This window comes from Artemia sp. Qi Xiang Cuo, chromosome 11 (assembly GCF_049724085.1).
Source record: "Artemia sp. Qi Xiang Cuo chromosome 11, ASM4972408v1, whole genome shotgun sequence".
In the NCBI taxonomy this organism is placed as follows: domain Eukaryota; kingdom Metazoa; phylum Arthropoda; class Branchiopoda; order Anostraca; family Artemiidae; genus Artemia; species Artemia sp. Qi Xiang Cuo.
The window spans coordinates 27,800,917-27,828,604 of NC_142804.1; the positions used below are offsets into that span (position 1 = coordinate 27,800,917).

General features: G+C 35.8%; 1 protein-coding gene across 1 annotated transcript in view; it reads left to right on the top strand.

The window, feature by feature from the left end:
* The window catches only part of Prp16 (ATP-dependent RNA helicase l(1)G0007), a 132,956-nt gene that overhangs the window by 42,087 nt on the left and 63,181 nt on the right, over nucleotides 1-27,688 (top strand). Inside the window, exons 8-11 of the mRNA XM_089096641.1 lie at nucleotides 11,192-11,327; nucleotides 12,022-12,297; nucleotides 20,689-20,988; nucleotides 22,017-22,244. Of these exons, the coding sequence (XP_088952767.1) occupies nucleotides 11,192-11,327; nucleotides 12,022-12,297; nucleotides 20,689-20,988; nucleotides 22,017-22,244 (940 nt within the window). The remainder of the gene's footprint in view (nucleotides 1-11,191; nucleotides 11,328-12,021; nucleotides 12,298-20,688; nucleotides 20,989-22,016; nucleotides 22,245-27,688) is intronic.

Here is a 27,688-nt window from a genome sequence, read left to right on the forward strand (position 1 = left end):
TTAGTAATCCCTGAAATAAACCTTGAACCACTTTCCCAGTCATCTATTCAAACACGTGAACAACCCCTTAGGTCTCAAAGGGTGTCTGCAAGAAATGCATTAATTAAAATCCGAAATCAAATTACATATTTCTCCAGCTTATGTAATTGCTGGTTCGTTCTGTTTTTCGAGTGAATGAAGTGGTTCCTTCTCTTTGTCAGATGTTCACTAGTATCCGTTGATGGCAGTTCATATTTTTCTGGATTTTGTGCAAATCGTGAATATTGGCGATTAACTCACTTTTATGGTTATTAAGTAGTTTGTTATAATTCTTTTAATTTTTGGCTTTTATTGATACATCGTTTCGTTTCGCGCTGAAGAAGAGAGGCGTTTGTCCTCTCGAAATATTCGCTTTGTTTTTTCAGTATCTTCATTTGGCCTATAAAAACACCATTTTTGCTCGTTTTTCTTTCTTTATGTGATGTCAGGCCAATGTGGTTTAAGAAATTATCTTAGAGATATATATATATATATATATATATATATATATATATATATATATATATATATATATATATATATATATATATATATATATATATATATATATATATATATATATATATATATATATATATATTGAATAGTTTGTATAGCCTATGACAAGTTCAATGACTAGGGTAGTAGGGATGGTAAGGCTAGGGTAGACTGTAAAGGCTTGGAGGAATGGACGCTGTATGAATATTAGTAGATGTGGGCTTCGCAAAGCGCAGGCAAATGCTGTCTGTTCTGTTTTTATGTGTAGTAAGGCATGAAATCTTAAAGGAGACAGAATTATGAACTTTACTCTCTTTATATATTGTTAAAAAAGAGTGCCTCTGAATAAACTCGAATCTGTTTCTATTATCTTTTGGAAAATGAGTTACCCTATCGAAAAAGTGGATTTAAACAGTAGCGTGATGAAGGAATCCTATATGCGGAGAGAGTGTATTCTAGGGCGCTTGAATATAATGAAGAGTTGTAGCGAAGATAGCTATAAATTGGCTTGTATAGACATATTTAAAAGATATGTATCCCTCCTGAGATCCTCAGTAATAGGAACACTTAGGATTTTTAGCACAAATGTTGTCCCACAATTTAAAAATTCCAACAAATTTTAAAATTACACTTATAAAAATGGTTCTTGATTTCTATCTGAGAGATCTGAAATTCAAATGTTTTGTCATAATTAACCTAATATGGCTAGTCCCACAAGTATACACAACTACAAAAAATAGTTTCAGAGAGCAAAATATATTACTACAAAATATTTTACAGAGAGCAAAACATTTTACTACGGCAGTGAAAAAAAAGCTTTGAAATCGGGATGTTTCGGGTCGACCTCCGAAGCGAAGATCGTTTTTCTCCGCATAAAGTAAACACGAGATTCATATAGAAAAAAAAAACTGAAAAAAAGACCCCTCCCCCCTAAAAGAAAACCTACAAATTTGTGCCAAAAAATATAAATTCAGATATTTCAGAAAAGCTCTAGTCTTCATCCCTCTAAGCTGTTTAAAAAGACTTGACATTCTGTTGTCAGTCAGTTTACTAAAATGACACACAAGCAGAAGAAGGCTCTTGCAAAAATGGACCTAGAAAATCCATGGTTTCTTCCCATAGCGCAATATTTTCTGTTTGTGAGTCAAGAACCTTTCAAATAAGATAGTTTGTAAGCAGCTTTCTAGGCTGTAACTAATTTTCGAATAGATAAGTATAAAAGAAAAAAAGTATCGCTCCTTTAAGGACCTAATTATACTGATGACAAATATATTCTATATAATATAAAAGATTCCATTTTGTTCAGGGTTATAAATTTCATAGGGAACCCATCATGTGACCTGAATATATACCAGATAATATAGAAAAAGCACTGCAATTTGCGAGCTGGTAAATAGCCATCACCCGTTTAATAAGAATGGTGGCAGCGGTAACAATTTCGTCCCATCAGATTAGATAATCAGACTTAAGCACACGCCGCAAATATAGAGAATATCACACCGAGTCTTAGAAAACTTTTTCTGGTGGTAAGAAAGAAAAGACAAAAGTACCTGGCAAAAATCTATGATAGAATATTAATCTGTTATAATTAACGCGTATGTGAAATAATAAAGCGTTTTTTGGTGGTGAATGTAAATTCATTTTATTCTGAAATTATATTCATTCTGATATTCATTCTGATTTTTTTCTAATAGCTTTTCTAAAACTGTGTGTCAACAAATAAGTTAAATTAATGATGTATTTTAAAATATGATATCAGGGTACGGGAAATTAAGATAGTGGTCTGCAGTGAATTAGCTAATGGATATGGTTTGCTTTTAGATGTGAGGGGAATGTCCATTGAATACTGGAATTTGACCCTTTTTTTTGTGTTGAAATGAGTGTAAATTGAATTTATTCTTTTCAAAACGAGTCTCACATTTTGTTTCCTATACTCTTTTCAAGCTTTGACTCAGGTTTGAAATAAATGGAATACAAATAGAGTTAGTGGCATTAACATCAATAATTGAGCCTATATTTAGTTTAATTTCTTTTGATCAATAACTGTTCCATCAATTTTTTTCTGGCGATTGTTTCCATTAAATTGTCGTTTAATTTAATTCTGATTATGTATATTTTGGAAATACTATTTTTCATTCATGGCAAAATTGCTGCCCAACTTTCAAATTTATTGAATTGTTCGAAATTACTACCCTTCTTTCAACTCTATAGAACTGTTCACAAGGTTTGGTATGTTTTACACTTAGATACGAATCACCGAATGTAATTCAAATTGAGTGAAATTTTCATTCTAATTTATCCCAATGTGTTGATTTTTTCTTCATGAGACAGCGTTTATAAAATTATATTTTTAGAATTCGCCAAAATTTCAGCGGAGACTACAAGGTAAAAGAAGCCGTTGTAATTATATACCAAAACTTTCTGTGATGAAGTAATTTAGAAACTAGTGTTCTTCAGAAATTTGTTTAAGTATATATTTACTCTCCTGCTTCACCTCCGGCGTATATTTCATTAAAAAATTAAAATCATCTCAAAATGCCTTTTGTATGCCTTTTTAGTGCCACATACCAGCTTACTTGTCAGCCTTATGCGTCGAATGTCGTCAATGTACCTCCTCCGAAATTTTGGTTTTAGAAATATCATAAGCTAAACTTTCCTCATTTTCTACATAAGTATTTGCTAAAATGAGTTCATTACCCTCTCATACCTCAACCTTGGATTTGATCAAAATAACTGGTTTGAAATTATTTTTATTTAGTTATCTGTGAGAAATTGTCACTCATCTAAGTAATTCGAAATACTACTGATCCAGCATGGTTTTATCAGGCCTAGTTTATGACTAGTTTCGACCCTGTAAGCAATTTAACAATACATGGAATGAAGTAAGTGACAATATGTTTCCCCTTGAGACATCGATTGTGATTAGAATAAACAAATTGGTCACGACATTTGTTTAGAATAAACAAAATTGGATCAGGGGAGATGGATTTTCTTTTTTTTTAAGATCCGAAAATTATTGTTTAATTGAGGAATCTTTCGTCAAAGAAATAATAAATTATCAAAAATAACCTTTTGCTTTTTTGTGTTTTTTTTTATCATTGCTAATGCCTGCAGTAATTCTTTATTGTAGCTATTGATATTGTGCTAAGTTTTTCTTGCGGTGAGTGCCTATGGATAACCAAAAGAATATTAACTTGGGGATCCTGAAATCGCTCATGCACAGCACATGTGTGCTGGGATGCCAAATGGACACTTTTAGTGCCTTTTGGACACTTTTTCACTCTGAAGGACACCGGGACACTATTGGATCAAAAAAGGCAGCTTTATGAAATAAAGGACACTTTTTGGATATTTTTCCACATCAAAAAGTAAATGTCTTTATTTTCGTCTTTTTTTGCTTTTTTTTTTTAACTACTTTACTTCTAAGCTTTTGTAACAGCTTGAGGATTTTTCTTACATGTTTTTGTACCCTGCGCAAGCACCATTTATTAACCGAAAAGGAACTTAAGTCTTAATCAATGTGGTATGCTAGAACTATCAAATCCATCTTTTTCTTCTATCCTACGGTTGACGTTTGTCATCAAGTCGGTCAACTTCAAGGACCTACCTACTGCTGGTGGCAAAGTCACCAAGGCCACTGAGAAGGCATGAAAGAGGAAGTGAATGGCCATTCCCTGCTGGCACGTTCCGCGTAAATCCCTTTGGCGTGTAGCCGTGTGCATATGGCTGACATTATAAGCCTTCTGAAGCCTATTACTGATTCTAAGTGGGAGCAAAGGGGTAGCTAAGCCTGGAAATTTTCACGGCGGTGGTGGGCATTCAGGGAATGAGGCTTGACTCTTCGTTCCAAGGTTGCATAGGAAGTCCGCTAGCGCACCTCAAAGTGGTGAAGGGGTGTAAACATCACCGAGCTCCACGCCGAGCAAGGTGATGGCCAACGCGCTTTGGGTGACCGCAAGACTGGAGACCTTGTGATGTACCTTATCCCCAAGAAACGCTCAATAATGATGACAAATATGATGATTAAAAGTTTGGCTACGGTATTCCCGGTATTATGCAATGTGGCGAGAATGGCGTTCTCGTCAAAAAGTATGCTACCTACCTTCCTATCAAGAAGACAAGGCCTGAATATCGGTTGCTGGAACCTGTGCTCGATTAAATGTGTATTGACACAATATTTTGTAGCTGATGAATATTATCTTTATAACTTTGGTAATCTGTGTGTTTCTGACACGAGACTAAATGGACATAACATCTTGACCCTTGAATTATCGGCTGGTATGGCGGTCTCTTTTTTTAACTCGGGACCATTAGATGGATCTGGCCGGGCAGGAGTAGGTATCCTGTTGTCCCCCAAAGCAATCACTGGGCTCATCGAATATGAGCCTGTGTCTGAAAGAATCGTACGAGCAAGAATTAAAGGTCGCACGAACAATCTGACTATCCTTAGCGTTTACGCCCCAATAAGAGATGCCACTGAACAGCAAAAAGATCAGTTTTTCGGTGACCTGCAGACAGTCATTGATAAGATTCCCCGGAAAGATATCCTCCTAATTGGAGGCAACCTCAATGCCAGAATCGGCAGAAAGCTGAATAACTTGGAACAGGCGATCGGCAAGCACGGCCTCGGAGACCGGTACACAAATGGAAACAGGCTTCTGCTGTTTGCAATGCAGAACAATCTCGCTGTGGCTAACACCTGGTTTAGGCACAAGTCGTGTCTTACGTATGCACGGAAATTTCGTGATTGAAGAGTAAAGGCCCAAATAGATTATCTCCTTGTATCCCGATGATAGAAATTCATGGTGTTGGACTCAAGAGTGCGCTGAGGTGCTGACAAGGAATCACAAAATGGATCTGACCACTTCTTGCTGAAGACAAGGCTAAAGTATAGACTTAGCTCAAGGAAGACTACTATGCCGAACCAGAAAATAGACGTGTTGAAGCTGAAAGTTGATGAGTACCGAGTAGCGTTTGTCCTTGACCTCTCAAACCGATTCGTTGTCCTTCAAGATGACACCGAGGAGGCAACCCCGACTTATCAGTGCCCCAACTGCCCCAAGATAAAGATTGAGAAAAAATAAAGCAAACTCAAGGACCACATCAATGAAGCTGTCTCATACATACTTGGGTTTATCACGCATAAAACCAAGGAATGAATCGCAGAAGTGACACTCAAACTCTGCCAAAAAAAAAAGAAATGACAAACAAGAAATCCTCCACATACATAGCACTACGACAAGAATGTCAAAAATTGTGAAGAGCTGACAAAAAAACCTACTGGTCTAATGCTCCCAGTGATATGGAAAGAGCCGCATAACGGAACGATGCACGAAAACTCTATCAGATACTTGGAGAATGCACCGGGAAGAAGAGAAGCAAACTACCATCCTCTCGCTTAAGGTGAAAGATAGCGTACTCACTTCCAAGAGCTATCGAGACCAGAACACAATAGTAATCAAAAGCAACCACTTACTACACTGCAGAACCCCCCACACAACCAGGCTTATGAAATGTATGTACGGACCCACCCTCCAGGGATGAAGTAATTAAGGCAATCCAAGTTTTGAAAAACCATAAAAGCCCAGGAATAGTTGGAATTCCTGCCGAGCTACTGAAAGCTCTGTCGGTGGTGAAGGTGGTGATGGGTAAACTTCATAGCGTGATAACTGAAGGCTGGGACAATGAATACATCCCAGATGACTGGATGACCTCAATAATTGTCCCTATCTTCAAAAAAGGAGACGTAAAGGACTGCAAAAACTACCAAGGTATATCCCCTATCCCCATTGCTGCCAAGCTGTTCGCAATCGTACCTTTAAATAGATTCAGAGACGCCCGAAACAAACGAGCGGGACTTAACCAAGCAGGATTCATGCCGGGCAAGGGTTGCTGCGACCAGATTTTAAGCCTGTGACAACTCCCTGAAAACCAGTTTAACCACCAGCAGGAAACAATTCAATCTTCATAGACTCCATTACTGGGTTTGATTCACTCCATCGTGATGCAATATGGAAAGCAATTAGAGAGGAAGGTGTGCCTGAGAAAATAATGAATCTGCTCAAGGCATACTACGCTGGAACAAATGCCCGGTTAAGAGTCGATGGCGATCTTTCAGATCTGATCTTGATCGAGGAAGGTTTACGTCAAGGCTGTGTCCTTTGACCATCTTTGTTCAACCTCGTCATCGATTGGATCCTCAAGGTCCTGGACAAGTATAAAGGCGTTGCAGTGAGCCCGTCCTTCTCCGTCACAGATCTTGACTATGCTGACGATGTGGAAATTCTTGCTGAATCTGTTGCAGAAGCCCAAGCTATGATAAATGACATGACAGTCATGGAACTCTCGACTGGTCTCCAAACGAGCCTACCAAAAACAAAATCTATGCGAACAAATGGGATGGATGAAACCCCTGTCGCCCTAAACGGTAGATAGAGGACGTTCAGTCGTGCAAATACCTCGGATTGATAGTAAACCTTGCAAATCTTCAGAAGAAATCCAGAGCCGCATATCGTCAGACTGGAGTGTCTTCCTTCCACTACGGAAGCATGGAAGCAGACTAAAATATCGCCAAGCACAAAGCTACGAGTGTATGAAGCTATGGTTCTCTCTGTCCTCCTCTATGGATGTGAAACATGGTCACTTGAAGTAGCTAAAGCATTGAGCTTGAATATATTCAGCCAAAAACCCTGTGCTATGTCCTTGGTAACCACCTCTCAGATAGAATACCGAAAAAAGAAGTAAAGAGAAGATATGGGATCGCCCATTTGTCTCTGACACTGTTAACAACGGGAGACTGAGAAGGTTTGGCCACACAATCCGCAGACCACATGACCATATAAGCAAAATATGTCTCAAATGTCTGCCACTTCCGGAATGGAAGAAGAAGGTAAGAGGCTTAAAGAAGACCTGGCAGCAATAGTTAAGTCGGATGTGGAGCCAATCGGAGGATTCCGAAAATACGGCCGTCGCTGGGATCGCCAGTGGCTTGAAATGGTGGAGCATGCCACTCTCGAGCAAAACCTATGGAAGGAGACAAGTCGTCATCTGCTGGGCGCCACGATGAGTCTGGTTACGGCTTGAACGTGCAACAAGTTCAAGTAAGCACAAGGTTGTTCTTATACTGCTGTCATAGAAAGAAAGGAGTTTCGCAGAAAAGCTGTGTTGTGGCTCAATCTTATTTATAGCCGCTAGCGAATTTTTCAGTTTTATATTCTATACTTTCAGCTGTGATTTTTTGTCTAACGCTTGACGCCAGTTTCAACAAAATATAGCTCAAGTGAAATTGGTTCCGTTGGCCTTTTCTTGTCACTTCTTTAGTTCTCAAAAATGTAATGTTTTCTCCGGGCTACTTCTAAATGTTCCGATAACGAAAAGATAGAGGAGTTGTTAAATGATTTTAAGCCCTTGACTAACCAGTTGACAGAGTGGTTAAGGAGATTGACGTATTTTGTTGAAATTTAAAACCATGTAGGTAAAAATATACATTTCATTGCTACAGCCGTTCGGACCTTGTTGCACCAAAAGATCCTTAATAGCTACCGAATATCAACGACTCGCATCTTTTTAGCATAACATATGAAAATTCCGAAGTGAAAATGAATCTCTATGATTGGTTCTTTACTTTTCGAATAAGATAGGTAGCGGTATTGATAATCGGTATAAAATTTCGCTCTGTTGACATTCTAATGACGATTTTTTTATAACAGATCTTCAAATTGAACTAGTACTAATCTTAATTTATTGGTAGCGTTAATGACAAAGATGGAAATACTTGCAGAACTCATGCAGGTAACAGACTGCGAGGTAGTAGAACAAAGAAAGACGAATTTTACAGATTTCTTGGCACTTATTTCACAGGCTTTGAAAATTTATAGCGGCAACCCTGTATATTTGCTAGTTTTCTAGAGGGACACTAAAAGTGTCCATTTTTGACTGATTTGGACACTTTTGTCCTTAAAAGTTTTGGTAACCCTGCATGTGTGAGGTAACCCCATCTTCCCTTTCGAAAGGTCTTGATAAAAGACGCCTGACATATTATGTTCCTTGCGTATTCGTTTGTTATCTTCTGAGTCTGATGGACGTCAATTAGTCTACAGCAGGCCTTCCTAAACTATGGGTCGCGACCCCAAATGAGGTCGTGTAGCAAAATCATGGCGTCGGAAGAGATTTTAAAGTTAAATATTTAAATATTAAAGTCAAATATTTATAACATAGACATATATTGTAAAGTTGATGAATTTTTAAAGACTGAAGGTCTAGAATGGAAAAATTGCTGTGGAATATGCACAGATGGTGCAAGAGCGATGCCGGGCAAAACATTGGTTTTAAATCATTTTTTCAGGCTACTCATTATGACCATATAACTTTTACTCACTGCCTTATTTAACGAGACGCCCTTGCAGCAAAAAAAATTTGCCCCATACTTGAACGATGTGCTTCAGAATGCTCTTAAGATTATAAGTTATATTAAGAGCCATTCCTTTAACAGTCACTTATTTTCAAATCTTTGTTAGGATATGGATTTCGTCTATACAACTTTATTATTTCATGCAGAAGTAATATGGTTGTGAAGAGGTTAAAGTTTAAGAATATTATTATTATTAAAAGACATATTTCATATATTGATAATCGAACAAAAATATGAACTTATTGTTTTTATTCAATACGAATTATAGTTATTCCAACTGAGCTGTTTTCTAGGCATCTTTGCGAAATAATACGATTTCAGCTTTTTTTGTTAAGGACAGATTTACGACATCTTTATTTCTAATGATAAAATTGAAAGTTTTAGTAAAAAGATTAAAATTGGAAAGATAGGATAGAAAAAAAATCTTTCAAAATATTTTCCAATGTCGACAATTTTATAATCGAGAGAAATCATTGTAAAACTTTTATTCTAAAAATTATTTTATGTTACTTCAAAGCGCTAGAGACCTAGTTCTGTACATATTTTATATTATATATTGATTTCAAAAAGGTAGCTTGGATTCAAAATCCATTTTGTATTGATTTAACTGAGAATGATCACATTCCACCTAAAGCCCAAGAGGAATTTGCTGAGCTTTTGAATGATTATAATTTAAAACTACAATTTCCGAAAAAGCCCTGGACTGAATTATAGACCAGAACTAGAACTGAATATCCCACAATCGCAGATATGGCATCATACGTTCTTCTGCCATTCAACACCACATATTAATGTGAAATTACTTTCTGAGCTTTAACACATATCAAACCCCAATATCGTTCATCGCTAAAAAGTGTTGAAGAGGTCTTACGTCCAGCAGTGTCAAACTTTCAACCATAATTTAATTTGTTATGCAATAAAAAACCGGCTCATCCATCTCACTAAAGTTTTTCCTTTCGTTTTAATTTAATATTTACCACCCAACGACTGCGTTCGAATATATTCGATTGAACTAAGACGGTCAGAATTCTCTTTTATTTATTTTATTGCAAAAAATGCAACTTTGATGAAAAATAGGGCGTGTAATTTTTGTAAGTGTAATAAACTTTTCAACTTTTGTGGAATTTTTTATTTTGGATTTTTGTATATTTCTAAACGAATTCTTAAACTAAATATTTTCATGTTTATATTTATATTGTTACGTAATAAATGAATCACCAAAAAGTATTTATTTGTCTTTCAATTATATTTATATGGGGTCACCAGGAAACTTGCAGTCACAAATGGGATCGTGCATGAACAAAGTTTAGGAAGCCCTGGTCTACATAGTTGCATCTTTTATACAATTAGAGTCTCTTCTCCTGCTATTGCTTGAGCTGCTATGTTTCTTATGCATAGGATTGGACTGACAGACTGTTGCTATTCCACATGCCAAACTTGATCTGGTGAGACTGTGCTCGATCTGCAAATTCTTTTTAGACTATTGTAGATGCTGCTAGCTTGTCCGATCTCGATGATGACTTCTTTGGCTGTAGATCCCATGTTCTCAGTGGAGCTGCCAAGATATTCGAAATTGACTACTTGTTCCCTTTTGTGGTCACCAATGTAAAGTTTATGATCGATCTGCTATTTGCCCCTGGGTTATAATCAGTTTTAATTAATTTACTTTATTAGGTGTGCTGATAAAGAATTACTAAAAATTAGGCCTGCACATTAATGTGTTTCGTGCAAAAATATCTAGCTAGATATGTGATCCTATAGTAACCAGCTATTGCAAGTAAAATTATGTCCTGTTTTATGGAAGAATAATTTTAATATACTAATGCCATTAAGCATTGTTTCGAGGAACATTTTTAATTTGCTTCCTTGCAGAGTTGAACAAATGAGAGTAACTCGCAGCAAAGTCGTCTTCATTAGGAAACTTGTAGGTGAGAATATCTTTCTAATAGCTTCGTATGACGACCAGGCGTTGCACGCATCTTCAATATATGTAATTTCCAAAAAAATTATTTAAACTGCTTTGAAAGGAATTTACATGCTTTGAACAAATATACAATTGGTGAGACTAGTGGCAACTCAGTGTTACTGGCAGAACCACGAGTCCTTCTAAATTAAAGAGAAAGAAACTATGTAGGAATACATCTTGACGATACGAATCTTTTTTCCTTCTTTCTTCAATTTTGAAAAGCTTTGTTAATGTACTGTATATTATATTTATTAGGAGGTAGATAAGAAAGTAAACATAGATATGCTTTTTTCACTTAGGACCCTACATCAGATATGGCTGTTGTTGCAAGAAAAGGGTCGGCTGTAGTTCGGGTCTATCGGGAGCAAAAAGAAAGAATAAAAGCTCAGAAGAAGCATTGGGAATTAGCCGGAACGAAAATTGGAAACATTTTAGGTATGTAATCTTACTTTTATGGTCTTCATTATCCCTTGAAAGGGAAGGTAATACGTTAAACTATGGAATATAACTTAACTCCTGGGTCAAAATCTGATGTATGTTGTAAAAATCAATGAAAATACGGATACTTTAAATTAGAAGCTAATATTTATAATACAAGAATTAGTTTGGGAAGAATATTGTAGTAAACGTTAAAAAAAGCACTCAAAGTTGAGGGTGAAACTGAGATAATTAATATGTTTTCTTTTAAAAAAGAGATACATTTTTATTATCTTGATAGATCAGATTTTCCCAACTTGCTTATACCACATGTTCGCCGTAGTTGCAATAATACACAAGAGCTTTAAACTCATTGCAAAATGAATTAAGAAATAGGACATGCCACAGAAGCTATTATTCTTCAATTATCCAGTGGACTAATGAATATCTTTTAATGTGATCAGGTGGGAACAAAACTGTAATTAAAATTCTCCTTTGTCGTTCGTCAAACTAAACGCCTAAATATAGCTTCGGAAAATCAGCTGAAGAACTTAAAACTCTAATGAAAGTTTGACTTTATATCAGAATTAAGCAACTTGCTCAAAATTTAATACATATCCTATTTGTGTGATGTATATTTGATCAGTTTCATAGTCAATCTATTTCTGAACTAATATAGACGAGAAATTGTTGCTCATATTAATTATTGTAGGTGTTAAGAAGGAAGAAGAAGAGGAAAGGGGGTTTGGTGAAGGTGAGCAAAATTATAAGGAGAGCCAACGATTCGCTGAACATATGAAAGGAGCTAATGAAGCGACAAGCGAATTTGCTAAGAAGAGGACGATGAAGCAGCAGAGGCAGTATCTACCGGTTTTCGCCGTAAGGCAAGATTTATTGCAAGTTATTCGGGAGAATCAAGTAATTATAGTTGTTGGTGAAACCGGTAGTGGGAAAACGACTCAGTTGACTCAGTATTTGCATGAAGAAGGTTTGTTGTGTTTATTGAATCAGACTTAGAGTATATAAGCAAGAATTTTGGGTGGCTTGACATTAATATGAGCCAAAACTGGTTTTAACTAGTCACATTCGCTGGTCAAAGGTGAATTTGACTCCTTGTCAAACTTATCTCTAAGCATTGTATTTTGTAATACTTTTTATGCTCTGAGTAGTTATAATTACTATTTGCTGCTTAAAGGATTTTGTAAGCTGAAAGTCTATTTGAGCGAACTTTATTTTATACCATTGTTGCGGCTTTGGTCGATTTCTTTGCAAGAGTGTCATCTATAAAATTTACAAATAAAGAGCCTGATTAGTTCACACTATTTTTAGGTAAATTACTAAAATATCGACAAAATTGGAATCAACATTATATAAAAAAGACAAGAATTTATCGTTTTTGACGTTGACTGTTTGTAAATATAAATCTATTTACAAATGTTGGCCATGTTCTTTGCCAAGGCGATAATTTGGTTATTATGTAAGCTGATTACAGACTTAAAACTGTTGCAGTGTAAAGAGGTGCTCTTGCGGGGGAACTGTATCGATAGTTCATTATTATTCATTCTTCATTGTGTTCTAGGCCTTCTATATGTTGCGATAATTAAGCAGAGGTGACTTACGTCAAATATTAGAGATAAGCTGAGAAAAAGTATAAAAAGTAAGAATTTAACGCTTCTCCGGTTTGACAAGGTTCGTCACAGATATCATAAATGAATAAATTTTTCCAGTCTGGGTGAGCTTTTGTGAGGTAAGAAAGTTAAGGCTCTTTAAATTTGGATTTTTAGTTTGTTGTTATGGACAAGTTTTGATCGTCAACATAATTCTAGTTTTGGGTCTTTTCTATTTCGGTGAGGACAGCTATTGGTGATATACTAGAAATATTTGCATAGATTAGATTTCAATCGCTAAAGAAGTTTTCGTTCGCATAACTTCTTGTTAGGTTGATGTTTTCTTTTGCATAAGTGACAAAAGAGCCAAAACTGCTACAACAAACAAACCGCTTAAGGCATACACAGTGGCAAACATTTCTTTCGAAAAGACCCAATTTAAAGCTTCTGCCCTACTCATTTCCTACAAAACGCAGAACGATTTATCTTATCTTTTCGTCAGGCCAATTCCTGCGAATTTGTTGTTGTTACGAATTCCTATGTCCTAACGCTGAAGTTAAAATAGCTACTCATTGACGTACACTATGGTATTGTAGGATATCCTCTAAATATGTGCATTTATGTTACTAATTCAATTTTGTTTATAAGTTTTTTATTATTATTATATTCTATTACTTGATACGTTTTATAGTTTCAAATCATTCGCATTTTAAAGCTTTGCTATTATCCTCTTGTGGCTACTGGGATTAAAAAGAAAAAATTCTTTGGATTACTGGAAAATCAAAAATCCGTCAGCCATAAACAAATGACAGGACTCGGAACTTGAACGAAATTTGTTTCAAAAGATTGCAATGCCATCTAGCATTCAATAGGAAAATCAAGCTGTAATACTTAGCTGCTTGATAAACCCAGCGTAAGAGATGTTGTAATATTAAGTCGTATCAGAGCAACAAGCGTCTTATCACTCGTGCTATGTTGTATTATAAATTTAAATTTTTCCATAAAGAGCTGACTGCTCCCTTCACCCCAACGGTATATATCTGTTTGTTTCGACTTCTAACATTGTTCCTTACTTATTTTTGGATCAAATTTGTCTTTTATTTATTAAAAAGTTAAAATTCACTAGAGTAATCTCAGATACTTTTGCTTTTATTTTTCCTTCTCAATAGATATTTAGCAACACTTTTCAGGCTTTTTGTTTTTGCATATTAGATCATAGTCATTCCAGCTAACACTACATTTCCATGTACTTCATTTTCTGAAAAGCCCAGTGCAAAAAGTGTAATTTCTTTGTGGGAAAATCACAAAGGATTTGTAGGAATATTCACCTAAACGTTGAGAAATCACAAAAAGTAGCATGAAAATCGTTTTATAATCTAATAATTGGCGATTTAACTATATATAGCTCCCATTTCAGCTTTTTTACTATGCAAAACCTCTTGTCATCATTCATTAATTGGAAAAATCCATTTTCCAAAGCAAACTTTACTTTTCCGGATATGTTTTGCCACATGGGTTGAAATATTTCAACATAAACGGATCTGTGTGATAAAATCTTTATTTTTTTAAATTATAGTATTTTTCCAAAATATAACATGCGGGAATGTAAAGTGATCTATTTTTTATAATAAACATACCATTGTTACACCATTTTGTTCATGAAGAGCAAAAATTAGATAAAATTTGTAATTTGTCTTGTATCTGATGGATCGTATTAATCCAATGAGTAACATCATGGGCTCCTACAGGATGCAGAGGAGAATGGTCAGGTCGGAAATGAGCCCTGGAAATGGGACCTCGTTTCCAACCTGGGAAGGTTGGAAACGAGCTCTTAGTAGTAGTTGCCCCACAGATCATTCAAATTATTGAACCTGTTGAGTTCAATTAACTTCCTGTGGTATTTAGAGAATGTGGCACTATCCAGTGGTATGGGGCAGAACTAAACACGTGTTGTTTTTCAATTTCTTCACTAATGTGAATTATACTGTAATCATTTATAAAGATGAAAGTCGTGTGTGCGACTGTTAGATTGTATAATTGCGTTTTTTTTTATATTATTGTTTCTTTCTTTTTGAACAAAAACAATATTACCGTTGGTTATTATTGTTTATTACTGTTATTATTGTTGTGAACAAAAACAATATTATTGTTTATTTTTGTTCAAAATATTGCATGGACCATGATCATTCAAATTATTGTCGCTGTTGTCTTCCAAAAATCTCCAGTAATTAAATTGGAAGTTGTGCGTGTGACAGTTAGATTGTAGAATTGTAGTTTTTTTTTAAAAATTAGAAAATTTTCTCAGTTTTGTTTTATTTCGAATGTTCCACAATTTGAAAAAAAATATATTTAATCACGATTATTGACAATTATTCCTTGATCTTCAGCTTCTGAACTAGTCAGTGGAACAAGGCCAGAATTCTATAACGCTATATTCTTTTTAGGAAGAAAAATGTTTCATGGTTTTACTGTTCAGCTATTTGAAACTCTTTAGCATATTTTCTGCTGCATATGATTTAAAGTAGAAAAATCGATGATGTATTGAACTAGAAAAAACACAAAAACAAAAAAAAACAGTATGTCTTAAGCTGTACGATAAACACGACCAAAAAAAAAAAAAAAAAAAAAAAAAAAAAAAAAAAAAAAAAAAAGAACGACCAGATCTACCACAAAAAAAGAATTGGCTCAGAAATGAAATTGTTGAATGATGCATGTTCTGTTTGAAATGAACTGATGTGGTTTTATTTCCCAACTGAGAGAGTGGAAAACTGATTAAAGATGAAAGTGTGGCATTTTAATAGGAATTACAAAAATCCCTAGTGTCACTGACAATACTGTGTAATCCAGCAGAACTAAAAATTTTCAAAACAAGCATAATTCTAGTTTATTGAAATCTGAATCTTAATTGAAAGTCCAGGCTTATTTGAATTCAATGTTCATTTACATAATTTGATTTTTCTTTTTTAAACCTGTTTTTTCTTTAGTATAAAATAGTTAGGGTTTGTTAGGGTATGTATAACGTCAGATCTTCTTGCAGCGCGGGAGAAGAACTTATCAGCTGTTACTCGTTGTTTGTATCCACTATCTTCTTTAGATTTACCCTAAGTTGTGCGGTAATGTGCCTTTCGATTAACCTCTTTTTAGAATTAAAATCTTTTATTTTGTTGTTCTGATAATTAAAGTTTTTCTACAAATGTGAAAGTATGTTTTTGATGGAGGAGAATTTCGCTTCCACTTCAATTCATTTGTGATTTACAGACTTCAATAGTACTTATCCTAGTGGAAACCAGAGCCAAATTTACCTATTGGCCCACTAGGCCTGGGTCTAGGGGCTCACAATGCTAGGGGTGCAATAAATTATCACGAAGGGATTTTTTCCAAACAAAACTGGACTGATGTGATTTACGTCAAAGCGTCTGGTGCACTCTGCCACCGCGCTGCCTAGTCACAGAAAAGTGATTTTAAAACAACATAGAAATTCTCTAGTCAGTTATAAACTGTCAGATTTCTACCTAGAATGGCAGCTGAGAGTTCGGTGTCACCTCTCTCTCTTTCATTACTTTTGACTCATCAGTTGCGTTCGGTTTAGTACTCTCGTATCTCCGAATTCTCGGGAATTTCCCCGAAAATCTTGCCAAAACAGAGCGGCAAAAACGCTTGGGCCTAGAAGCGTCACAGCTTTAAATCTGGCCCTGGTGGCAACCATGCTTTATTCTAATATCATGCGAAAAAAGAAAAAAATTGCAAAAATGTTTTATTCAGGTTTTCATGACTAAATTAATTATTCTACTGAGTAATGCTGAATAGTGTTATTCGTTTCATTATTTTTTTTAGCAGAAACGAACTGGAGTTTCTTCTTTGATTAGTTCCCCAAACTTTTGGGTTTTCTGCTCAGGTTAACTATGACTCATGCGTCTTATTATCACTGTTATAATTGAAATGATATAGTTAGACCCCAGCGCCGCGCCGATGAGGGAAGACCGGCGGCTGCGGGGCCTAAAACTGCGCGCCGCCAACGCGCCACCGGTAAGATGTCGGCGTTGCGCCGCCGGCGCGATCAATGTTTACCGCAAACATTAATGTTTTCATCAGTCTTTCTCAAATCACAGCTTAAATTTACAACAGATTCGAGCCTATTAATGAGTTCAAAACTTTACAAGTCGCTGGCTGAAAACTGGTCTTCTTCGTTATTCATCAAGAGAAGTAGAAATCTGGTAGAAACGAAATGGCTGTGGCGTTTCAGAACCCTTGCATAATATTTGAAGTATCTATTAGCTATTATCTTAACGTAAATAATTATCAAAATTAGTAGTTTTTTTTCATCGAGTATTACTACTTACAAAACTTCAAATACCGTACCATACAATTCGTCAGTTTTCTGGGTAAAAACTTTGAATGTAAGTTTGGACTTAGAAGCTTAATTTTTTCATAATGCCCTTTGTCTATATCTTTTTTGTCACCTTTAAAACAGTTGAGATTGATAACTTTGATATTGTTTGTTTTTTTTTTTGCTCTTTTGGATTCCTAAAAAGCCTTCCTTGGGTTAAAAGCTGGTTTTTATAAGCAATTTAAAAAAAATGCGTTTTAAAGTTTTTTTTGGCTCGTTTATATAATATGTCATGTAGGCTAAGGCTGAACTGCTGGTTTTTTATTGGTTTTGGCTGCTCTTTTGGATATTATTCATTTTTTCTAGTGGGGATTCATTCCAAATTATAAACTCATAACTATCTAATATCAGCTAAATTATAAACTGCATCTAAAAGGAGTAAATTTATCAAATTGAAAAATACATGATGAACACTTCACATTAGAACAGTTCAATTAGAATGAAACAAAAAACACTTAATGGTTTATTCGGTATGAAGAAAAATGAAGTGCCAGCTATTTTCTTAGGTAAAAAATTAAAAGCTCATCCGTTTTAAATGTAATTAAATTAAATATTAAGCAGACGGAAGGAGCTCCAGGAAGATGTTGAGATTTTCATCCTAGTTCGTCACTTATAATCCAAGCAAAATGTTGGAGACTTAGTATCAGTTATTAAGTTTAAGCTTTGATTTCCAAATGCTCACAAAAATTACCAAATTTCAGAAAGTCGCAACAATAAGTCACCTGTGGTCAAAATACTCAAAGACTCCCCACCCAGGCTCAAAGCTTCTGTTATGGTCATATCAATGGAAATCTCCAAAGGGTTTCTTTTTAAAATAGCTTTCAAGCGTAGTTAGGGGTGTTTAGCCTTTTTTGCTTTTCTTCAAAGCTTTGAAAAAAGTGTTATAATATTCCAAACGTTACATTTGTTATATTTGTGCATATTTTTGGTCATCATTTGTGGGGTGATCGAATTTTTTAAACCACTGTAGATATGTAAGAATGTTGCAACATATAGTACCCTGAGGTCATAAGACTGTCAAAGACTCCTCCTTGAACCTCCCAAATTGAAAGCTTTTATTATGACCTGGCCTTTTAATGTAACTTGGGCACTGGACCAAGGGCGCCATTGTCACTCGAGCGCAACGTTAGGTGGGGATTTCGATATCGCTTTCGTCCCACCAATTCATTTTAGTGTGAATCTGCCTGGTACTTATGAATGAATGTTTTCAAAGTAAACTCGTTTCATCAATAAGAAAAAAAAGGGTTGGACGCATGTGTCCCTTTCCCTTGGAACGATAAAACTATACAAGGGCTGTATCAAGTATATCTCACGAAAATCTTGTTAATTTTTGTCAACTTTTCAACTTTTTGGCATCCCTGCTTTCAATAAAAAAAAAAATCAAGGTAGGCTACTATCACTTAAATATAATAACTCCCTATGCCCCCCCACCCGCTGGGTACCATCTTGATAGGATATCGTCTCTGCTTTAAAAAAAATTAAGGGATGCCTTATTGGCATCCCTGCTTTCAAAAAAAAAGTTCGAGGTATTATCATTCAAATATGATAGCTCCCTACCCTACCCAACCCCCACCTCTGGATACCACCTTGATAGGATGCCGTCTCTGCTTTAAATTAAAAAAAACTTATTCGTATCCCTGCGTTACATAAAAAAAATTCAATATACTATCATTTAAATTAAACCGCTCCCTACCCCCCCCCTCTGGAGGTCACTTTAATTTGATGCAATATTAGCTTTAAATTAAAAAAAAAAATTACTTAATAATTCCCTAGGTCACTATATTGTCCAAGCAAATACGCGAAATAATTTTAAACAGCTCAGCTTTCCTTGAAAAAAAAATGAGGATATGAATAAAGGGGCACAAAGACATTAACAAAAATGTCGAAATTATTCAGATATACCTCAAATTATTGGAAAACACAGATTTCCAATAATTATATAGATTAATCCATATTGGATATCGGAGTCATAGATTTGCCGTGTCTTTCAAATAAGATCCAAAGAATCTAATTAAAAGGGAGCACACACAAAAGCCAAATTAGGCCAGTAGCCTAAGAGAAATAGCAAAATACCCAATACAATGAACAAGTCCCAATGGGGGGCCCTGGGTCTATCAATATATTTCAATGATTTCCGAGGGAATTTGATATAATTTTCTTCCGTCTCTACTTTAAATGAAAAAGATAATTATGTTTTTGGCATCCCTGCTTTTAATAAAAAAAAATGAGTCATTATCATTTGAAAATGATAGCCCCCAATCTCCCCCCCCCTTATATTCAAAAATTTACGATTTTTTTATGAATCATATATTTTTGATTGAGGTTGTGTAAATCTTTAATTACCCAACCCTGTAAATAGCCTAGTCTGACGCTAAATTTTTTCTCAAAAGAATGTTATTTGTTCGGGGGGGGGCGGGGGGTAAATTTTTTCAAAAAAAATAATGTATTTTCTTTAATATATTAGGCATTCAACAATAGATTATTAAACATTAAGAAAATCTTATCTAAAAACAGCAAAAGAAAAAAAAATTTTGCCAACTTACAATTCAACTGTAGAAACAATCTGTCGGCTGTCAATTTCAAAATCCAGCTGAAGCTGTATAGTAGTGAATGCGTTCTATAATTCTATTCAACTTGAAAATAAAATTCTTGACTACGAATGATGTAAGAAACAGCGATTGGGAAACTGCATTCGAAATGATTTAAACTCATTTCATAAAGACAATACTTTTTTTGTCAACATATGAAGAACTGTGTATATTGCAATATTTGCAATTGGATATTGCATCTGTCTGGTTTTTATGCAAAGTAACAAAAGAGAGGAAAATTAACGAACAAGAGAATAGTGAAGAATTATGGTATACAAAGTAATATTTGGCAGGGAAAGTCACTGGTGATAAATCGCTAGGGGTGGCACCGTGATTTTCGGGGATTCGGGGAACCAAATTTTTTTTCGGTGTGACGCATGGATTTTCGGGGAAATACCCGAAAATTCGGGGATAGTGTAAGCCCTGCTTGATTTCTAATCAGGAAAATCGAAATACTAAACCACACGAGAAAACAAAAGCTCCGACTTTGCGGTTGACGCAATAAAGAATTCTAGAAAAATTAATTTGAAGTCGGCCAAACGCCGCCGCCTCTGCCGGCGGCGACGCATCAGCGGTGAAGTGATACTTCAACAGTAGTCAACCGGGCCTCTCGTTGATAGCATTTGGTCCATCCGCTGACATGGTGTCGGGGTGTAGTGTTCTTTTCTCTTTTATTTCTAAAATTGACTTCAAAAGTTCCACGGAATTGCTGTCTTGGCTTGATTTCAAATTTTCAAGAAAAATTCAATTTTTGCCAGTGACCCATTTATTTATGTTTAGTGACTCTATTATTTCAGGTTATACTAAGTACGGCATGGTGGGGTGCACACAACCTCGTCGTGTTGCAGCGATGAGTGTTGCTAAACGTGTTTCAGACGAAATGAATGTGGAACTGGGAAAAGAAGTAGGGTATTCTATTCGATTTGAAGATTGCACTTCACCTGATACAGTCATCAAATATATGACAGATGGCATTCTATTACGAGAATCTCTGAGAGAACCGGATTTGGACCATTACAGCGCTATAATTATGGACGAAGCACACGAAAGATCTCTGAATACTGATGTACTTTTTGGTCTCCTTAGAGATGTCGTTGGTAGGTTGTCTCCTCAAAAGTATATATTTGATTGAAAAAGGCTAAGTTTTTTTTTTTTTTTTTTTTTTTTTTTTTTTTTTTTTTTTTTTTTAAGCAGGTTTTTGAAAGCAACAACTTTAGTTTATCGTACTTGAGTTTGTTTCGTTTTTTCTTCTTTTAATATAGAGTTCTCTAAATATGCTTTTAATTTAACTTTCTACTGTGTGTTGACTGATCCATCTAGGTTTCTTTTTCTCGTTCTTAATGCTTTCAGATTTGAATCTTAAATGTTAGGACTTTTATTAGTAAATACGCATATTTTTTTCTGATTCTCAATTGTCTTAATTAAAAGTATGCCCGTTCTTATATCTGCATAGTATTTAAATTATCATACTACGATCTTAAGGATTTTCTACGATTGGAAACATAATCGTTTAGGACCATTCACTAAACAGTCCTTAAATTATCTTCAAGATGTCTGTATGTGCGAAGTTAAGGGGTATTGGAAGGGGCACAACCAGAAGCACCACTTTGGGCCCTCTAATCATACAGATTTAAAGTCCTCACAGGACTTGGTGGAGTTTGTACTCAACGTGGGCTGGTTTTCCGTGTGTTGACCCCCTATAAAAGGGCTTCAGTGTGTATGTAGCCGTGTAACACCGGCTGCGACAAAAAATTAAGAGGTGACGAGTTTTTCTGCTGTTGTTGTTTGTTTTTTTATGGTCTCAAGGGTCTTTCAGACTTCTTTGTTTTACGCCCTGTATTTGTGAGGCTGTTCTTTGATAAATAAAAATTAGTTCTTTCGTTTTATTTCCCTACTTTTCTGATTAAGCAGGGGAATACTGATTTCTTACGAATGCTGCATGCTGATTCTCATAAGCCATTTTTTTTTATTTTGTTGGATTTCTATGACTAGAGCACTCCTCTTTAAAAATATTACTTTTTTAATAATTAAATTATTTAATAAAATTACTTTTTTAATTGAACTGTCTTTTAAAATACTTTTTTAATTGAACTCTCCCTTAAATTCTATTTTTTTTCTGTTTTAGGTCGCCGACAGGATTTGAAGCTTATCGTCACATCAGCAACCATGGACGCATCAAAATTTTCAAATTTCTTTGGTGAAGTTCCAACTTTCAATATTCCTGGTAGAACCTTTCCTGTTGACCTACTTTTTGCGAAAAACTCTGTTGAAGACTATGTAGATGCGGCCGTCAAGCAAACTATTCAAATACATTTAACTGGAAACCCTGGAGATATACTTGTATTCATGCCTGGTAAGATTCATTTTTCTCTTACTGAAGAATGAAATCTATTGAAAATATTAGTTTCTCGAAGTATGGTTTTCGATTGTTCAAGAGATTTCAATTGCCTTGTCTTGAATTCTCCTTCATACTGGGATGTTGTTTTCAAGGCAAAAATCAGTCTCTCCGTCCTTCAAGAACAACCAAATTTAGTATCTTGCTTTATAAAAGATCTAAAGCCGAACTGGCCAGCCATGACAGAAAGACAAATAAATATAAAGACGACAAACGGGTCTATGGCCAGTAAATGAAAACGAACGAAAAAACAAAAAGAATATTTCGCTCGTATCTAACAAGGCGTCTTCAGCGTAGAAAAAAACTAAAACTAAAAAGTATATATAAAACTAAAATAGACTAACCTAAAATATATAATATTTATAATCTGAAGCTACTTTCGTGAAACCACCTCGCAAAAGTAACTGTATTAAACATTTTAAAATGGCAAATGAATTAGGAATAATTTATTGCAACATAATCTTATGCAAAGCTTTTGATGCTTCTATTCGCTTAAGTTTGTTATTTAAACCAACCCGTGGGACATTTTGCAATACTTTATTAGACTAGGACATTTCGTATAAAAGAATCTGTAGTAGAAGCTTCGAGAAGCCCTGATTTGACTGGAAATTGGAAGTTAATGTGCTCTTTTTAATAGACTAATGTGTTGGGATGGCAGCTAAAACTCCTTCTACATCCACCATTTCCCCTAAAACCTACCATTAAAATTTTGAGATAGCCATTTTGTTCCACGTAGTGGAAAGATATGGAAATTTTGTCTTTGAGGGGGACACTCCCCCCACATCCCTCAGGGAAAGGGTTGTAAGTTATGCCATGGGGGCATATAAAGTTTTCGTAGAAAGCGTTGTCATAGAAACTTCAAAAAGGGCTTGTTCGATTGGAAATTCAAAGGGCTAGTGCCCTTTTTTATAGTCGAAACTGATCGGAGAGTAACTAACCCCCCTCTCATGCCTACCATTCCCCCAGACACATCCAATCAAAATTGTGAGATAGCCATCGGCTCAATATAATTGAAAGTTCTGGAAATTATGTCTTTGAGGATGACAAACCCCCCCCCCCCACACCCCTCAGGGCAAGAGTTGTAAGTTATGCTCTGGGGGCATATAAGGATTTTATAGATTGTATTGTCATAGAAACTTCAAAAAGGGTTCATTCAATTGGAAATTGAAAGGGCTAGTGCCATTTTTAAAAGTCGAAAGTAATTGGAGGGAAACAAACCCCCTATCACGTCCACCATTTCCCCAAACACATTTAATTAAATTTCTTAGATAGCCATTATGTTCAACGTTGCTGAAAGTTCTAGAAATTAGGTCTTTGGGGATGAAAACACCCTCCCCCCCCCACAGCCCTCAGGGTAGGGGTTGTTAGTTATGCCCGGGGGGCAGATAAGGTTTTAATAGTAAGGGCTGTCGTAGAAACTTCAAAAAGGGCTCATTCGATTGGAAATTGAAAGAACAAGTGCTCTTTTTAATAGTCAAAAGTGATTGGAAGGCAACTAGCCCCCCTTTCACGCCCACCTTTTTCCCAAACACATCCATTCAAAATTTTAGAGATAGCCATTTTTTTCAACTTAGTTGAAAATTCTAGAAAGTAGGTCTTTGAGGATGAAAACCCCACACAACCCTCAGGGCAAGGGTTTTAAGTTATGCCCTGGGGGTATTTAAGGCTTTTATAGAAAGTTTTGTCGTAGAAACTTCAAAAAGGGCTCATTCGATTGGAAATTGAAAGAACTAGTGCCCTTTTTAATTGTCGAAAGTGATTGGAGGGCAACAATCCCCCTCTCACGCCCACCATTTCCCCAAATACATCCAATCAAAATATTGAGATAGACATTTTGTTCAGCGTAGTTGAAAGTTCTGGAAATTATGTCTTTGAGGATTACACCCCCCCCCCCTACAGCCCTCAGGGCAAGGGTTGTAAGTTATACCCTGGGGGACATATAAGGTTTTTATAGAAAGGGCTGCTGTAGAAACTTCAAAAGGGGATCATTCGATTGAAAATTGAAAGGGCTAGTGCCCTTTGTAATAATAGAAAGTGATTGGAGGGCAACTAACCCCCCTCTTACGCCCACCATTTCCCCAAACACATCCAATCAAAATTTTTAGATAACCATTTTTTTTTCAATGTAATTGAAAGTTCTGGAAATTATGTCTTTAAGGAGGACACTCCCCCCACAGCCCTCAGGGTAAGGGTTGTAAGTTATGCCCTGGGGGCATATAAGGTTTTTATATAAAGCGCAGTTGTAGAAACTTCAAAAAGGGCTCATTTGATTGGAAATTGGAAGGGCTAGTGCGCTTTTTCGCACTAGCCCTAATAAAAAGTGATTTGAGGGCAGCTAACCCCCTGTCACGCCCAACATTTCCTTAAACACATTCAATTAAAATTTAGAGATAGTCATTTTGTTTAAAGTAGTTTGAAGTTCTGGAAATTAGGTCTTTGAGGATGACACCCCCTCCCCACCAACAACCCTCAGGGCAAGGGTTGTAATCTATGCCCTTGGGGCATATAAGGTTTTTATAGCTTTGTCGTAGAAACTTCAAAAAGTTCTCGTTCTATTGGAGATTGAAAGGACTAGTTCCCTTTTTAATAGTCGAAAGTAATTGCAGGTGAGCTAACCCCCTATCACGCCCATCATTTCCCAAAACACATCAAATCAATTTTGCCATTTTGTTCAACGTGGCTGAAAGTTCTGGAAATTAGGTCTTTGAGGATTACAACGACCCCCCCCCAGCCCTCAGGGTAGGGGTTGTAAGTTATGCCCTGCCCGGGCATATAAGGTTTTTATAGAAAGGATTGTCGTAGAAACTTCAAAAAGGGCTCATTCAATTGGAAATTGAAAGGGCTAGTGCCCTTTATTATAGTAGAAAATGATTGAAAGCAACTAACCCCCCTCGTATTCCCACCATTCCCCCAAACACATCCAGTGAAAATTTTGAGATAGCCATTTTGTTCAAAAAGGGCTCATTCGATTGGAAATTGAAAGGGCTACTGCCCTTTTTAATAGTCAAAAGTGATTGGAGGGTAACTACCCCCCTATCACTTCCACCATTTCCCCGAATACAATCAAAATTTTGAGATAGACATTTTGTTCAACGTAGTTGAAAGGTCCGGAAATTATGTCTTTGAGGATGACAACCCCCCCCCCAAAGCTCCAAGGGCCAAAGTTTTAAGCTATGCCCTGGGGTCATACAATGTTTTTATAGAAAGCGTTGTCGTAAAAACTTCAAAAAGGGCTCATTCAATTGGGAATTGAGAGGTCTAGTGCGCTAATTAATGGTCAAAAGCGATCGGAGTGCGAGTGCCCCCCCCCCCCACGCTCAGCATTTCCCCAAACACTTCCAATCAACATTTCGATATAGCCATTTTGTTGAACGTAGTCGAAAGGCCTAGAAATTATGCCTTTAAGTATGACACCATCCCCCCACAGCCTTCAGGGGTTAGGTTGTCAGTTATGTCCTGGGGGCATATAAGGTTTTTATAACAAGTGCTGTCGTAAAAACTTCAAAAAGGGCTTATTTGATTTTAAATTGAGAGGACTTTTGCCTTTTTTAATAGTCGAAAGTAATCGGAGGAAGAATCCCCCCACGCCCATCATTTCCCCAAACATTTCCGATCAACATTTTTATATGGCCTTTGTGTTCAACGTAGTTGAAAGCTATCGAAATTATGTCTTTGAAGATGACAACCCTCCCCCCCATAGCCCTCAGGACAAGGGTTGTAAGTTATGCCCTTGGGGTATATAATGTTTTTTATAGAAAGTTTTGTAGTAGAAGCTTCAAAAACGGCTCATTCGATTTGAAATTGTGAGGACTAGTGCCTTTATTATTTATCGGAAGCGATGAGAGGGCAAATGCCCCCCCCCCTCAATGCCAATCATCTCCCTAAACACTTCCAAACAAAATTTTGATATAGCCATTTTGTTCAACATATTAGGAAGGTCTGGAAATTACGTCTTTGAGGATAATAAATCCCCCCAGCCCTCAGAGCAAGGGTAGTAGGTTATGCCCTGGGGGCATATATTGTTTTTATAGAAAAGATGGTAATATTAGATTCGGAGGGGGCTCATTGGATCGGTAATCAGACGTTCTATCGTTTTTTTTAAGATTCAAAATGTTCGGAGGGCAGCTACCCCCCCCACACACACACACAGACGTCGTATTGTCTCGAAATGTATCTAATATAAATTTCGAGATAGGCATTCTATTCATAATAGTCAAAATATCATATAACAAGGCTTTTGGGGTTGAAACAAACCTCAGAGGTTTGGGGCAAGGGTTGTAAGTTATGCCCAGGGGGTATTTAAGGTTTTTATGGAAGGAATGGTTGTTTAACTTTAGAAGAAGCTCAGTCTTTTTCCCTGAAAAAGACTAAGTCAATATAAAACGAACAAAACTTAATTAAGAAAAACTTTTTCCGCAAAATAAGTTTTTCAAAAAAAAACTAAAGAACTCCATTAAACCAAAAATGAACAAAAATAGAATCAAATAACTTACCAAGCATACACCTACTAAAAATCAGTATCAATAAATAAATGAAACCCAAAACAAACAGAAATTAAAATAAATAACAGAGTCAAACTAAAAACGAGCAGAAATTAATATGAGTATGGTTCTAAAACCCTATACTTTCTACAAGCCAGAATATAATTTGTACTTTACTGAAAAAATTCTTTTAAATGTTTTAATTTTTTTTACTTTAAGAAATCAAAAATTAATTAAGATTTAAGGAATAAATATCAGCATATGTATATTAAACTGACATTGCACTTTTTTTCAGTAAATTCATTCGAATTTTACTGGAGAAAAGTTTGTGGATGTTTTTTAAATTTTAGAGCATTTTGTATAGAATTCTGGTGCTCAATAAATCGTTCCACAAAGTGCTGGTGTGTTCGACCGATGTAGAATCTTCCGCAAGAGCAAGGGATGCTGTACGCTCCACTTGCCAAACTATTACGTGTTATATCTTTTCCGGAATTTAGAAAGTTACTCAAAGTTAATTTGAAACATTATGTTTCAGTAAAGTCCGTTTAATATTCCCCCCAAGAATTAGTATGTAAGGTAATGAAACATCTATTGTAGGGTCCAAAAGTTGAGAAACTTCGTTTTTATTACTTTTTTCATGCTTACTCTGTCTTTTCTGTATTATTTCATTTGCAAATTTTACAGGATACCGTTGCAAAATAAAGTACCCCTCAAATACAATAGTTCGCTATCAATATACTCCGGGGAACAAATTTTAAAAACTCTATCAACCAATGACATGACTTTTCCCTTTTTTACTGAAATTGGATGAGATGAACGAAAATTTAAATACCTGTAATTTTGAGTTGGTTTTCTATAAACTGAAAAAAGTAAACCATTATCACTTTTTATTAATAAAATATCTAAAAAGGGTAGCCTATC